This window comes from Montipora foliosa, chromosome 14 (genome assembly GCF_036669935.1).
Source record: "Montipora foliosa isolate CH-2021 chromosome 14, ASM3666993v2, whole genome shotgun sequence".
Classification (NCBI taxonomy): Eukaryota; Metazoa; Cnidaria; class Anthozoa; order Scleractinia; family Acroporidae; genus Montipora; species Montipora foliosa.
Genome location: NC_090882.1, coordinates 9,132,587 through 9,147,586, shown reverse-complemented (window position 1 = coordinate 9,147,586; position 15,000 = coordinate 9,132,587). Strand labels below are relative to the sequence as shown.

Sequence of the window (15,000 nt, the reverse complement as noted above, 5' to 3'; positions counted from 1 at the left end):
ATACATAACAAGGTTGAAAGTCCAGAGGTTTTCTTTGACAGTGGCGGACTCGGTTGGCGGAGGTTCTGTTGTTGTCAATGCCATTGTAAACTTCGGTTAGCTGAAAGGCAAATTGGTCTTCATTAGGGCCAGTACGCACAAGGCTGACAAAATTTGTTTGGCTCAACCAAACAACAAAAATTGTCTCCGCCAAATTTTCAATCTTGGTAATCGTGGCCGCACTTAAAAACGTTTTCTTTAGATCATGCCGTGTAAATTGAAAAATATGTCTAGTTTTCACGCCTGACAATTTGTCCTGCTCCAAAGCAGGAAGACGGCGCCTTTGAAGTTTGGTAAGGCTTGACAATTTGGTGAGGAAAAAATTACCGTGCGCACTTGTATCACGGAAATGACGACACATTTTTTTTCCAAAATAAACAAAAATTTGCACAATGGGTACGGGCCTTCCTTGCCATCAGGGACCTCTTTTTTTTTTTTTGCATTGTACGGGAAAAGAGAGCTCTGTCATGGGTCCAAACTCACTGTTATCCAACCGCCTTTAAAGTAATTCCGCTGTTGTTAAGTGAGCCTTCACAACATGAAGCATCACGTGAGGATTCGGTCGCTAAGTAACCGCCGCACATGATCAACACGGCAAGTTTCGATTCATGGCAGAAGTCTCCTTTCCCGTACTCTTCAGTCCAGCGAACGCAAAAGAAGAGAGACCTCTGCTGGCAGGAAAGTACGGACCCTTATTGTTTAAGCAAAATACATGCTAAATTACTAAAAACATTTCGCAAAGAATAATAGTTAAAAATCTAAATGTGTAACGAGCCAATATTAACGTTAAATGCAATTTTAACATTAAATCGACACGTTATATTTAAAAAAGAGCTTATTGATAAAACTATATTCTTAAAACGCTGGGTATTGACCCTTGTTAACAGCTGGTCTCCCGGAACTTTAAGAGAGCCCACAAACGAGGAAACATTGCTTCCTCAGTGAAATGTTTCCTCAGTCCGCAAACGATTTTTGCTTCCGCATTTTTTAAAGCGTTTCCTTGTGCCGCAAACAGGGAAACATTTGCTTCAGCAGCATTGTTTCCTCGTTTGCAATCGCCTTGAGGAGCGCAAATTTTTTTTTTCATAAGAGTGAATATACAGCGAACGGCAGGGCATTCTGGAGATCTGGAAAAAGGAAGATTCTGGAAAAGGAAGCTCAGAGTTAGGGAAGAGAAACTCCATGCTCACTTATGATATATGATATGAAGCACGGATATTCGGATTTGTGAAATGAGTTAAGAGTTAAGAAAGCTGATGTTTTCAGTGATGACCACTTCTTAAGAGCGGATCTACGATGTAATCCAGTTCTAATGCGAAGGAGTTGTTAATCACACAAGAAGCAGGATTTCATAAAACGTATGGTTACCTCCTGCCTCGTTTCCAATTAACAGCCAGGTAGCTGTAAACACAGCTAGGAAATGGCCCATAATGCAAATGGCACAGTACTTTTAGTGGGAGAGGTTTTGTTAACAGCGGCCATTTAAACACCGAACCCAACTGACCTGGACCAACCGATTCCTCTTGTAAATGGAAAACAAGCCTGGACAACCCTAGTAAGGATTGGTCCAGATTTTGTTTCTGATTGTTCGAATAATAAAACGCACGTTTTCCTGGCTTAACCAACCATCGGATTGTACTAACTTGAAGTGCTATGCACAAGTCTCACTCATGTCATAAGCTCGAAAATGCAAGCATTTTGATTCGATCTCACCTGTGAGAGGACAGACGCGTAGCTGACGATATCACAAAAAAATTGAATGTATAAAAAAGCAAATAGATGTGTCTAGACGTCAAAATGTCGTTAAAAAACACTGAATTTTTTGTTCTTACCACGTTTTGACGTCATCCGTGGTCTATTACTGAACAGACGCACGTTATATGGAATCTATTTGCTAAGCATCCCACGCTAGTAGATGGATACGAGCTCACACAATGGTAATGGCCCATTTCGATTACCAGGGAAAATGCACAGATATATTTTTACTCTGATAGCAGGGGCCCGTTTCTCAAAAGTCCCGAAACTTTACGGGCCATTTTCGGGTGTCACAATTCCCTTTGTATCTCAAGAACGAAGAGGATTTAGGTCGTCAACTTCACAGTTATTTTTCTTTTTGTTACCTTGAAAACATGTTAAAAGATCGGCTTTCCAAAACAAGTGGTTGGCAACTTCACAAATGACTTTTCGGGCCCGAAAAGTTTTCGGGACTTTCGGGAAACGGGCCCCTGGTTTCAGTGTACGTTACGTCATCGTCGCCATGTTGGTGGACGAAAACAAGATGTTCGTCCACCAGCGAGTTAATTGAAAGAAAAGAAAATGCTGGATAAACAGCGTCAACAAATTAACATTCGGGGAAAGGATCTTGCACATTGTAAAAATATTAATTAAATATCATACGGTGCCATCCAATCATATCTTTCTGCTCTATTTCTCGTGTTCATCAAACTTATAAATTGCACTTTGAAAAAGAAATTGGACAGGCAACGCTCTGCTTCCAGGCAATACGGGTCACCCATAGGACCATAATTTTCTGTTGACGATTCGTCTTTCAAAACTTCGTTCGATATCTTTGCTCCAATGAAACAAAATGCAAAAATACTATTTCCAAAGGCTCCTATCTTTCAAGATAATGGCCATTTTCTTTACTCGCGAGGCAAATCCGTCAAAATCAAACCTCACCACACACCTGTTCCTCTAACTTCCGAGAGAACTCTTTGATAACAACAAAACTCAAAAAGAGCCTTCGTTTCACCATCCCGTTAATTTAAGACAAATGCTAAGATAAGAAAAGGACATATTCATCCGAGCAGATATCATTAGATCAAGATCGTTCAAATAGTCTTCTGGACTAAACCAGCAATTTTATTGGTGGCCTTCTGTCGAGATCATTATTAGCTATATAATAGCACGAATAAAGCAAACAGCTTGGAAGTCAACTGCTGTTAAGGCTACCCGAAAACAACTCGGCAGAAAATAAAGAAGATAGGTGCTGGAAAAGGAACGATGTTGGCCGGTTTATAATGAACTCCTGGCTCTCCAATGAAAGCAATCCGAGTGAGGTGTCGTGGATAATTCAAGCCCACTTCTATTGCTTTTAGGGCGATGAAGTGAGTGTTTTAAAAGACGCCTCTGATACTCTGAACAGCGCGGAGATACTCTGATACTCTGAATAAAGCTTTACTATAAAATTTTGAAGAATGGACATCCGAGATATCAGGAAATAAAACAGGATTGTAAATGTCATGGTCAGTTTTCCTTTGGAAACGATAAAATGACTGAAATTTCTCAAAAAGAGGATATGGCACGTACGTACATTGAATTAAAGAAATTTCAAGCTGTCGCGGGGTCAACAAGTTAAATGAAAGACACCGTTTTGATAGCACTTTGGCATCGAAAAAAATATTTTGATGGTCTTGCTAATCAGCGACTCGTTTTACATTCGTTTTCAGACAACATGACTCATGATTCGCGATACGTGTCTCCTTTAAGCCGATAAATTTGAGCTTCTAATAGTTTAAAGTGAATTTTCACAGCAATTGGGCTGCCTAAACTTGAAATTCTCTCGTTTGCTAATTGCAAAAAGTCAGGTTATTACAAATATTTAGTTTCTGTCAGAATGTTTGTATTTTTAGCAGATAAAACCATTATGCTCTTAAGTCTTTAAATACGTAGACTTTGATAATGGTAAACGGCCAGAAAAAAACATGAAGCACTTTTTTAACTTCTTCAGTCTCCTGAATCCCTGAATTTTTGTTAATACAGCTTAGATAGCACTGCAACATCTGTCCCAGGACTTTTCTCTGGAAAGAAGGTTCATAGCAACGTCGGTGTATACATCACAACATAGAGGATATTTTCAAAATGCCTAAAACATATGCTGTAAATAAAAAAAGGACAGGTCCAAACACAGAACTCTTGATAGAGTATCAAATCATTATGAGGAGGTTCTGATGATAGAAGTGTTTCGCCTGGGGCAAAAACTGATTCGGATTGTTACAGACCATTTATGACGTTACGTGCTAGAATGCGGAAAAATACAGCGGTAACGTAAGCAATAGAGATTGTCAAAGGCTGATCCCAGTTCACAACCTTTCCTTCGCAAATATTCACCACGACTCTCGTGATACTAACCTTCGAAACAAGGTATAGCACAAAATTAATCCGTTTGCAGTTATTTACGCATTTAAGTTCTTTTCCGCGTAAAACAATGAAATTATGATGCGCGATGGAAAATGAAATAATGGTAAGCAGAAATAAATAGTTTAAGAACCAAAGCACGTAGAACGCGCAAAGAATTTGATCCGAGTGGACAACAGAAGACAGCAAGATGTCTACTATGAGAAAAACTGACAGGTCGTATTTTGTTTCATGGGCAATAATTATTCAATTGAAGAGACTCAACGTGTGAAAATGAACCTTGATCAAGGAGCGAATTCACCGTTCCATAAGCGAATTATGGGCCATAAAAAACTGAAAATCACACTACTGTACTGCCAGCTCTGTAAGGCTGGGAGGGAATCAACTGCCAACCTTTAAGTTGTTTTGATCAATTTACGCAAGCATGCTTTATCAATGAAATCGTTGTTACGGCATATGCTACATTTACAAACCTTTCCAGCTCAGAGCACTTTTGGAATATCGCCTAAAAGACCGCTGGCATAAACGAGAAAACCACTTGCGATTTTGTTGGCAATACACAGTGCCCCGCCACGAAAAAGTCCGAGGTGTGAACGGCTATGAAAATATACACCTCTGCGTTGAATATACAAAAAAATATTCACCTCCAGTATCACACGGCGAGGCCGGAATAGTTTCTCATATTAACTTGCTGATATACAAGATGACACGATAAAAGAAATTAGTACAGTGACCGTTTGCGAAATTTACGTTAAAGTGGATTGAAAAACGCGAGCGTAGCACACAAAGCGGACGAGCGCTTTATGTGGTTTGTGAGACTCGCGTATTTCAAAACTTGCAAATCTTTAAGTAGCGTCAAAACAATGGTTATTTAGCTAAACTTACAATTCTTTTGCTTCCAGAAGGTGCTTGCTTTAGCGAGGAAGGGCGCGAAAGAAAAGAAAAGCAGAAAATTTCACCGCTCACCCAAGTTTTAGGTCCGACTGATGATAGTTGATATTCAATGCATACAAGTAATGGATTAGCGACATGCTTTAGGGGATCAAATGACAAGATCTGTGATACAGTTTTGACAGATTCGAAGAACTTTAGCGTTCTTGTGGAGACATATGGTCTGTTAATAACCTTGAAACGCGCAGAACATTTCTGATACTTGAAATTTACAAGGCAAAGACAGAATGAGATAACATAGTATTCGATCTGCAAATTTCTTCGAGACTATAAAAATCTGAAAACCCCGAAAAAAGAAATTCGAACCGTTAACATGGTGAGCTTCACTTCCACATTGTTGACAATGTGACGCAACGATTTGGTATCTGCTTAAGTGTCTGGTTTTAAAGAAATGTTTTCATACACAAAACAATTGACTAAACTAATCCAAATTGTCTGAAACATTATGCATGAAATGTAAAATTAAGCTGCGCACCAGAAAAAAAAAGAGTTCCAATTATCGATCAATGATGTGCGTGACCTCAAACAGGCAAATATTTTGAACTTATTTTGAACACTCCAATAGTGGCAATCACGTGACTAGTGCTAGGGTGCCTTAATAAGAGAATCCAAAAACGATTGGAACGTTTTTCATTCGAACAAAAATTTCGAAAAAACCGGGTAAGGAATCGAATGGATCGGAAATATTCCGAAAACAATTTCGGAAATTTCGCATACCTTGCGGTCTTTAGTGGTCTTAAAATTCCGGAATTCCGGAACAACCGGAAAGTCCATTCCCCTTCGCGCGCAAATTAAATCCCCGACGCAATTGAAGTTTTGTCTTAAGGGCGATTCTCGTTGTTGTGATCGGTTTCATGAGGGCAACCGGAAAATGCTGTTCTGCTCTCCACATGAAATTATCAACACTTTTAACTAAGACTTCTGGTCGAATGGAAAAGCTCCATAGTTTTACCGGCAAGGGTGCGTCAAATTTCCCACCCCTGGGCACCTACAGACTGTCAAATTCCCCCACCCCTGGGCACCTTCAGAACATCACATTCCTGCCCTGGAGTAACTGTTAGATTCACATTCTTGGAACACCAATGTTCTTCACTGTCGATTTCAAATTCCCTTTTCAGTAACAGCTGATTAAAATTTGTCATGTAACACGAAACCTTTCTCACGGTACTGAACAAGAACCTAACATTTAGCAAAACAACATGGCAAATATTAACCAGCTTTCGAATCAATCAAGCATGCACAATGATATAGTGGAAAATTCATGAATATGTAGAAATATGCAAAAAAGCAATCACGAAGAAAAGTAGAAAGAAACATTCCCGTATTTGTGAACACTCCAGCAAGGACTGATAAAGTGATGGTCCTTCTTTACAAAAAGACAAGACCAGGGGTGGGTCTAGGAAAAATAATAACCGGTTTCCAAAACAACGAAAAAGTTTCTAGGGGGGTCCGGGGACATGCTCCCCCGGGAATTTTTTAAATTTTAACTCTCCAAAGTCCCCTATCCCATTTTTCTGACCGACTTCCGTAAAACGGTGGAAACCGGTATGGATCCACCCCTGAACACGAATTCGCTTACCTTTCTTTCACCCATGGTGTCCAGAAAATTAAATCGGGAAAACCAGAGAACTCTCATCAAAACCAAGGTCGAGGATAACTCATTTCAAGGTTCTGTCGGTGTTCCAAGATGGCGGACACGTCAAATTCCCGACCCGTGGGGCAACGCAATCCCTACCCAAGGAAAGGCTCTCTGAGTCAATTTCCCCGCGTAGGTATGGATCCGAAAATCAGCTGAACCAGCGGTATTGTCAACTGGAGCATGGTCAGGCCTTCCTCTTTTCGACTTGCCACCATCTCGACGTAGAACACCAGAAAACGTGGGGACAAGCATTCCAAGTACAGTAAAATGCTTATTTATTTACCATATGTATTTATACACTGCTTAAATGCTGTAAACAAAACAAAAAAGCAAGGTGACACACGCTAACACCAAGCCGGTGGCACAACCATTTCACCCAGTCATGCGTGATGTGTTGGCCACACCGGGTTGGTGATAACGTGTGTCACCTTGCATTTTTTGTTTTGTAAAGAAAAGCTTAATAACAATCACAATAACTTTATTGAAAATGGTCTGAACCCTTGATGTGATCTTCCGGGTGAGTGCACAGGCAGCCAAGCTCAGTGTGAGGGACAGCCAACAAAAATATAAGGATTTGTATGGGAATCCCTATAAACGACCTGAAAAGATAATTTTGCGAAAAAATCCCAAATTAAAAAACCTAACCTTATTACCATTGTGAGTTGCTTCCTTCCGGTGTGTTTCTTTCCAGATTCGACGTGAATTGAGCCATTATCAGTTCCTCGGTTGTCAACGGTCATAATAAAATACCAAAGCTGAAAACTGAATTCTCAGGAGCACACCAAAGGGAGTCAAATATTCCTGGATACAATGTTCCCACGGTTACAATTCCACCGTTGAATTCAAGGGCAAAGGTTTCTCTTTCATTTCAATCATCGAAGCCCTGCCAACGATGTCAGGCGGCTGTTAGTGTCCCAAACGAAACGGTAAAACGATGGAAAAGATCCTCGGACACTTTGAACACCACACGGCGAAGGTTGAGTTCGGTTTGGCGACGTTACCAAACCGAGATCCCCGCGGATTGCTGGCAATGGACACCGCCCCATTAACTTGCTCTGACTTATTTAGTGTCTGCAAGGCCTGCACGCAATACTTGAAGCAAGTTTCTCGCTGAAGTCGCTAATTTTCTTCGCGCGGGTTAACGTTTGGTACAAAAGGGAGGTCCAAGCTTTTCAGAAGTCATTTGCAAAAGCCGCGAAGATGATTTCAACTTGTTAAAAACAACAAAGAGGGAGACTTTTTGGTATACGGTCATTTGCTAAAGTGTACGAAAATCAGTTTATCCAAGGCATTGGTTTATCATACTTTGTTACGTTCCTGGGTTTAAATTTTAGTAAAATGAGAGGGCCAGTTGTAGTAATACGTGATCTTGCACAGCTGGCTTGGTTTGCCGAGATACCGATAGTAGTGTTTCAGGCAACAAGATTTTTTTCCCCAAAACGAGAGAGATTTTTCATATATAGAATGGCCTCCCACCAATGTGGTCCAAGTTACATTCCCAGACTGAATGAGTCGACCCTGGAAATCCACAAAATACGTCCGTGAATCGCATACTCGTGTCACAAATAACTTGCAGTTTTTCCAAGGCGCCATAGAATGTGAGAGCTGATTGCTTCCACCCGACAACAGAATAACCTCTCATGCATTTCTTCAAAGTTGTCGCTCTCCTCTCTCGCCCTTACCTCGCCAGGAATCTGAAAGAATCGTTGGGACAAATGAAATGCAATCGTCCTTCATGACACCCGCTTGTAAACACTACAGGCACTCGATTAGCATGCGTAGCAAGCGTTTCCGTGAGACACAGAAGAGAAATTTTCGATGTTTTGACCGAGCCAAAAATATATGGGGCGAGAAAACCCGCGGAAACGCTTGCTACGCAGGCTAGCACTCGATCGTGTTACATCAAATCTATCTGCCACAGATTGGAGACTCTCTTGATTTTCTGGTACCAATAAAGTAAGACATCGACGGGTGTTCTTTCCAAATGGCATAGGAAGTCTTCCACCCTGTTTCCGCTCATCTCGCAAACCCACACAGTAATACCGGTATTACATGGATTGAGAGACACCTAAGACACAGCACTATTCTTTATTTTAAAAAGTAAAGAAAATCAACAACATGCACACACAACAATAGCGATACTCACCGTTACGTCACCTATTGTCAATGATGTGCCAACCAGAGATCTATTGGCTGGCGAAAGAAAGGTTCTTTTGTTCTGTGGTTGGCAAAATTTAAATATCAAAAGAATTGTTTATGAACACTGAATATCGCTGTACCATGATTACTAGACTTCCAAATGACGAGGAGGAAACGTAAATCTTAAGCTGAATTCACGCAGATACGCAGCATAGCATTGTGTCAAGCATTAAAACACGGACGACATTGCGACATAACAGCTCTACTCGCATGTACGCGATGCGTGCTTTTTTTTTTTTTTTTTTTTTTTTGCAAGTTTTGGCGAAGTAAGGAATAAAATAAGAATGAAAAGTCAAGCCAAGAACTGATTCCTGGAAGAAAAAAAGTTGAGTAATCGCGATGCTCAGTTTATATATTACTAAGCTGATCAAACGAACAATAAACAAGAATGCGCAAATCACCCGGGGGGGGGGGGGGGTGGGAACTCCCCTATAAAAAGGGAGGGATGCTTGTCGTCTCTCTTAGGGGTGCAAATCTCGAATTTTGGTCTCACCTAGGGTCTTCTGGGCAAAACGAGATCATATGTAGCAACGAAGCTCTCCTTTAAGGTTGCGCGCGAAGAAATGTAAAAGTGTATATTTACTTTAGGGGTCAAAAAAACAAAAAGCCTGGGCCACGCCCAGATTGGTCTCCTTTAGGGGATTCATTTAAAATTTCAGACGAGCATCCCTCCCCTTTTTATATGGGAATCCCCTCCCCTCCCCCCCCCCCCCCCCCAATCCGGGGGGAAATCAGTCGCTTCTGAGAAATTCAAAGTATCTCTTCCGGGAAACTATGAAGACGGACACTTATTACATCGGATGTTTATGAAAAACTTTCCCCAATTTATTTACTCATTAGTTGAAATAAAAACTGAAGTACCTGAACATGTAATTTGCATTCGCGGTATACTAGATTTTGATTACACATATAACGGATAAATACAGAGTTGTTTCTCTTAAACTTGTCAGTAAAGCTTCATTTACAAATTAAGAGTGCGTTCGATTGACCGTATTCCGGAATAGGAAATGCATGGAATAGAATTTAGAAATCCTTCGTTTTTACGGAGATTCACATGAAAATTGTCAAACACTTGCTACAATGCTTTCTTAGACATATCTTTATCAGCCTTGTTGCTTCAAAACGCCAGACATACCGTTTTAAATCATCACTTCACGTATTCTTATTCTGGAATAGGGTCAATCGAACGCGCCCTAAGGCTGCATACTTGTGCCACAAGTAACCCAAGTCAGGAGCCCGTTACTCGAAGACGTATTGTACCCTTGAGTCAACCCGTTCTTGTATCTTTCTATTTTTAGAACTACTATATTTTGTATATGACCGAGAACATACGTACAGCGGTTAACATACGTCAAATACGTATGTGACGTAAGAAATGGCTGACCATAGGTCTCTTATGATTGGCTATTGTGAAAACACCCACTTAAGCCCCCCTGCGAAGTGCCTCTAAAAATAGAAAGATAAAGGAAAGGGTTGACTCAGGGGGTACATATGGAAGATGGAGGCGCCGGGTAATGAACTCCTGTCCAAGTTTATTGTTTGAAGAGAAAAACGATAATTCGTTGAAATCGCGTCAAATTTGCACAAGAAACAAGTAGATAGGAAATAATGAGACACGAAGAACATGGTAGTTTGATTTAACCAACCCTCACAATATCAAACAGTCATTAAAAAGAAAAACTTCTCCACATTCCGCTTATCCTGAGCAGGAGCCATTACGTAATGGGCACATGTCCTGAACTTGGGCAACCTGTGCTTGGCCAGGAGATAAAATCCTAAATTTTAGATACCAGCCATTTGATCACCAGGCATTTTCGTTTCTGAAAATCACATAAAACATTTTCATAAAGATAGAGATCAACTCCACAAGTATCTTTGTCACATTGAACAACGCCGATGTCACATCTAATCAACACACTTTGTACTGGAGTAATCATAACCTGATAATGTTGTCTCAGCATCTTCTATTGCTTCCAAGTCATTGTACTGTCGAATCAAGACAATCACAGCGAGACCTGCTATATGACTCTGAACTGGACCCACATCATCATCACCGAATTTAATCGTTCTTGTTGCATATAACTGACAAAGAAGTGTATGATAGGCCCACTGGCATCGATCTGCTCATGCCGAATTTTACTGACTACGTTCGAAATGTAACGCTACGTTTTCCACCTTTAAATCACGATCCTTCTTCGCTCACGCTTCGACTGGTTAATTGTCATACAAAGAGTCGTCATTAGACAAGAAGTTTGTTTGGGAAGGAAGTGACACAATCGCCACTATTTCAGTTCAATCGTGTGCTGATGCTTCGGTACTTTTACGAGATCGGTGTCTCTTCGAAGGGCAGAATCTTGTTTGCTGTGGTGAAGAGTTCTTATAGAAGCTTACATATGTTAAATTCTTGTGAAAAGTGGTTGCCACTGTTACATGTGTGAAAAAAAATTAAGTAAATGGTTTTAGTCCAAAGTCTCCGTGGATATGTCAAAGAGTTTCTTCACTAAATCAAACAGTAACCCATAAGACCACTTGATTGGTTGAAAGTACACCTGCCTGTGTTTTAAACATGTGAAACTGCTTTCAAAGAAAAGCTACGTCTATTTATAACTTTGTTTCCAGGATCAATCTTCTTTTATTCCCTGGAAATAAGGCTGCCAAATGTGAAGATTAATCCAAGTTTCTGGCTCACTGGAGTAGATTCGAGGATATATTTTCCATTGACACACTAAGGACGATAACAAGTGCGTGCATTTTTAATGATTGCTGAAAAGAGATCAGGAATTAAGCACTGATGGCGGAAAAAAGCTGCCTTTCATCCATTAGCAGTTGCTGAATTCGGCCGTCAACGGTGCGAATAGAAGATCCACTGAGTCCTTTTAGAAGGTTAACATCGCGCAAAAAATAATGCTGTAAATCTTTTCGCTTCAGGCATTCCTGAATGTACCTTAACATACCGAGAAATCTCTCTCCAAGCTGATCCGCCCGCCATTCAGTCTCCATAGCGTTATAGTGGAGAAATGCTGTTTTGATCAAGTAGAATTGGAAAAGACGAAGTTTCCTATCCGACCTGAAAATGAATTTCAGAATTTTAAGGCATTCGAGCCGACACGTGCCACCGTTGGTCCGATCTAAGCTAGATACAATATCTCTTTCTTTCAGCGAGAAAGTTCTACACCACAAAATAGATAAATCTGCGTTACTTCCAAGTTCAGGTCTTGTGTAGTCTTGAAAAGCATAGGGCACGTAGTACCGTGGACTTCCGGTGTCATCTGGGATCTTCAAACAAGGAACCATTTCCGCCGTCACTGATCCACCTCTATTAGTATCCCGTACAAAGATCTCTACCGCTGACCCATGCTTTTGCGTCCGCACTCTTGCCGCATCTGAAAAACTTCTCGTGTTTTCGTTCCAATCCTGCGCCAACTTGTCAAGCCAGTTTTGCATTTTCTCCGGACGAAAATAACCACGTTTATCGGTGAGTTTGGCTAATCTTACGTCATCGTCTTCCTTACAAAGCTTCAGCGTGGAATACAGATGTGGAACGACATCTTCCACCACCACGTCTCCGGGCAATGTCTTTAGAACCACAAATACGTGAAATTCGTTGCCTCTTGTGCTTTCCAGGCGTTCGTATGTCGATCCTACATACTCCATACTCCGTAGGATACCCGTCTGCTTCTTGCCGTACGCAAGAAGCTTTTGTGTTTGTTCGTACACGAGTTGTTTTGCCCATTGGGTATCGGTAGAAGACTGGCGGACTTTCTCGCGGTGAAACCTACGCAGGTTTTTTAACAACTCCTTGGGTCGTATAGGGTTTGTTCTCAATTCTGGAGCTGATGTAGCACCATAAAGGCGGTCAGTGGAGGTGAACTGGGAAACACTGGTGCTAAGTGAATCAAACACTGGGTCGTCACGGGAAGTCTCATCTCCTCCATTCCTATAGAAATAAAGGAGCGGCCGATTTTTAGATCTGTCAAGAGATACGCTTTTTACATGAGAATTGGAGATGATCGCAGTTATGAGGTAACTTGAGTAGTTGCGAAGAAAGCCTGAAAAAATACAGGCTTGAACAGGGCTCCCAATTCATGACCCTGCGATCGCGCTGCCATTGCTACCTACTGAGCCATCAAGCCAATTGGGAGATAGTCACTTGTGAGTTCCATACGAAGTGAACGAATGAATGAATGAATGATACAGAATACCACATGAAATTTCTATTCCTTCAAATGTGTCAACATTGCATATATATCGACATTTTACATAGTATCTTTTAGTACTTTGTACTAAAACAGTTGATAGCGTTGAAGGGGCGCTGTGATTGGCTACTCAAATTCCGAATATCCCTAAGGAGCTATTCACCTCCGAGTTCTCCCCGAGCAATTCACGCGGGATTTGCGCCCGAAAATACTGTAATCGTTGCAGAAATAAATGAGTCCAAATCATCTTTTTGTGCTATATTATCTCGCTGTTTCAGTAGATGCAGCAACTATTCACCTCATTGTCGGTGGCTAGTTAACAATTAGACCCGCTGCGGGTAAACAGCCCGTGAGGAGAAGCCGAATGGGCTATTGACAAAATAAAATAAATTATTTCATTCATCGAGTCCTTTCACGGGAACACGTGAGCCCAACAAAGTAAGGAGAATTAACATTCAGATCTTGAGAGTAAATGGGTTAAGTAACATTCATTTTTTCGGTGATCTAAAGATGTTAACAAGGTAACGGTGTAAGCAAACTATACCTTATGTCCAGAGTGGATTCATGGGCTCCCATCCTTGTTCTTGTAACGCAAACACACGATATGCAAGATCTTGAAAGAAGAAAAGACCGAAATTAGTTCAAATTCCCGCGAAATTTGAAGCAATATGAGGAGATATCTAAAAACCAATTTTCAGACGTTGGGCCTTGTGCAATGATCTAATTTTCCGTTGAGTGTCTGATATGAATAAAATAAGTCAAATACATGTATTTAAAAAGTTTTGAAATCTGCCGCTTTGTAGCGGAGTTATATATAGAGGTTTGAATTCGGCTAAAATCCCATAATACATTATACATTCACTGTAATTAATGCCCCCCAACCAATATGGTGTCAGAAACCGTAAAAGGGTCTATTGTGACATGGAATCGTTTGAGAAAGTCTAAGCGATTACGCAGCAACAAAAATGAAAGCAGCCGTGACTTGGTAATGTTTGCTGCCAAGTGTAAAGTTGCCTTGTGAGCCGGAACCTTAGCGGAAAAATGCTTTTCTTTTATATCATAGTCCATACCTGGTTGGCAACGCTTTTTTACGAAGTAATCAGCTGGAAAATATCGGGATGTATCTTTCCGTTCATCATTATCATCAAAATCATCATCATTATTATTATTATTATTATTATTATTATTATTATTATTATTATTATTATTATTATTATTATTATTATTATTATCATTATGTCTTAAGATCATTCAGCTTGCATTGCATATTGTATGCGCATAGCCAAGGACGAAGGGCATCTGTTATATCATATGCCGGCGGTTGTTTTATTTCTGTTCGGCTTTTTGGCAATGTGCTCAATCAACTTCTGTGATAAGAGTCTGATTTTGTACATATAAAACCTTAAGTTTTTCCTCAGAGTATTCAACAAAAAAGCGATAATCCAACAAGCAAACGTAAACTAAAAGATGAACTTATTTGTTTGGATTGAATGATTGTCAAAACTTATTCAAGTGTGAAGGAATAAAAGTAATTTGCATTTTCTGTTCAAAAGTCCTCCACCACAACTTGTGTTCAAACATTTCTCCTAGATCTGCTCTGTAATCGTTCCCTTTTGCGGAAATCTCATGGCTGACGGTTTTCTGCAATATGAGGCTGTAGATTGAGATTTCAACGGTTGAATGTCGTCTAAAGCAACCTTTGTGTAATCACGCACAATATGCTAGCATATAATTGAGCAAAAAACCGAAATAGATTCTGAACATATAAAATATATGTGACAACACACCGATAATTTTGACGATAAAAGAAGCTTGCGAAAAATCACCTGATTTCCTTGA

The 15,000-nt window shown here is 40.4% G+C and overlaps 2 protein-coding genes across 4 annotated transcripts in view; both read right to left on the bottom strand.

The window, feature by feature from the left end:
* The window catches only part of LOC137984867 (neuropeptide Y receptor type 6-like), a 19,627-nt gene extending 14,418 nt beyond the window's left edge, over positions 1-5,209 (bottom strand). The window contains exons 1-2 of one of the 2 annotated variants that reach the window (XM_068832186.1): positions 5,062-5,209; positions 1-100 (exon numbers count right to left, since the gene is read on the bottom strand). The exon at positions 1-100 is cut by the window's left edge and continues 302 nt beyond it. In XM_068832186.1, coding sequence (XP_068688287.1) covers positions 1-84 — 84 coding nt within the window. In that variant the 5' untranslated portion in view covers positions 85-100; positions 5,062-5,209. The remainder of the gene's footprint in view (positions 101-5,061) is intronic. The other variant, XM_068832187.1, reaches the window with a different exon arrangement.
* A 2,285-nt stretch (positions 5,210-7,494) lies between these two features.
* The window catches only part of LOC137985002 (cyclic GMP-AMP synthase-like receptor 3), an 8,383-nt gene continuing 877 nt past the window's right edge, over positions 7,495-15,000 (bottom strand). Inside the window, exons 2-5 of one of the 2 annotated variants that reach the window (XR_011119225.1) lie at positions 13,706-13,774; positions 10,906-12,902; positions 8,913-8,984; positions 7,495-8,460 (exon numbers count right to left, since the gene is read on the bottom strand). Coding sequence is in view for 1 of the 2 variants with exons in the window: in XM_068832392.1 (XP_068688493.1) it covers positions 11,747-12,902; positions 13,706-13,737 (1,188 nt within the window). In the remaining variant the exon portion in view is untranslated. The other variant, XM_068832392.1, reaches the window with a different exon arrangement.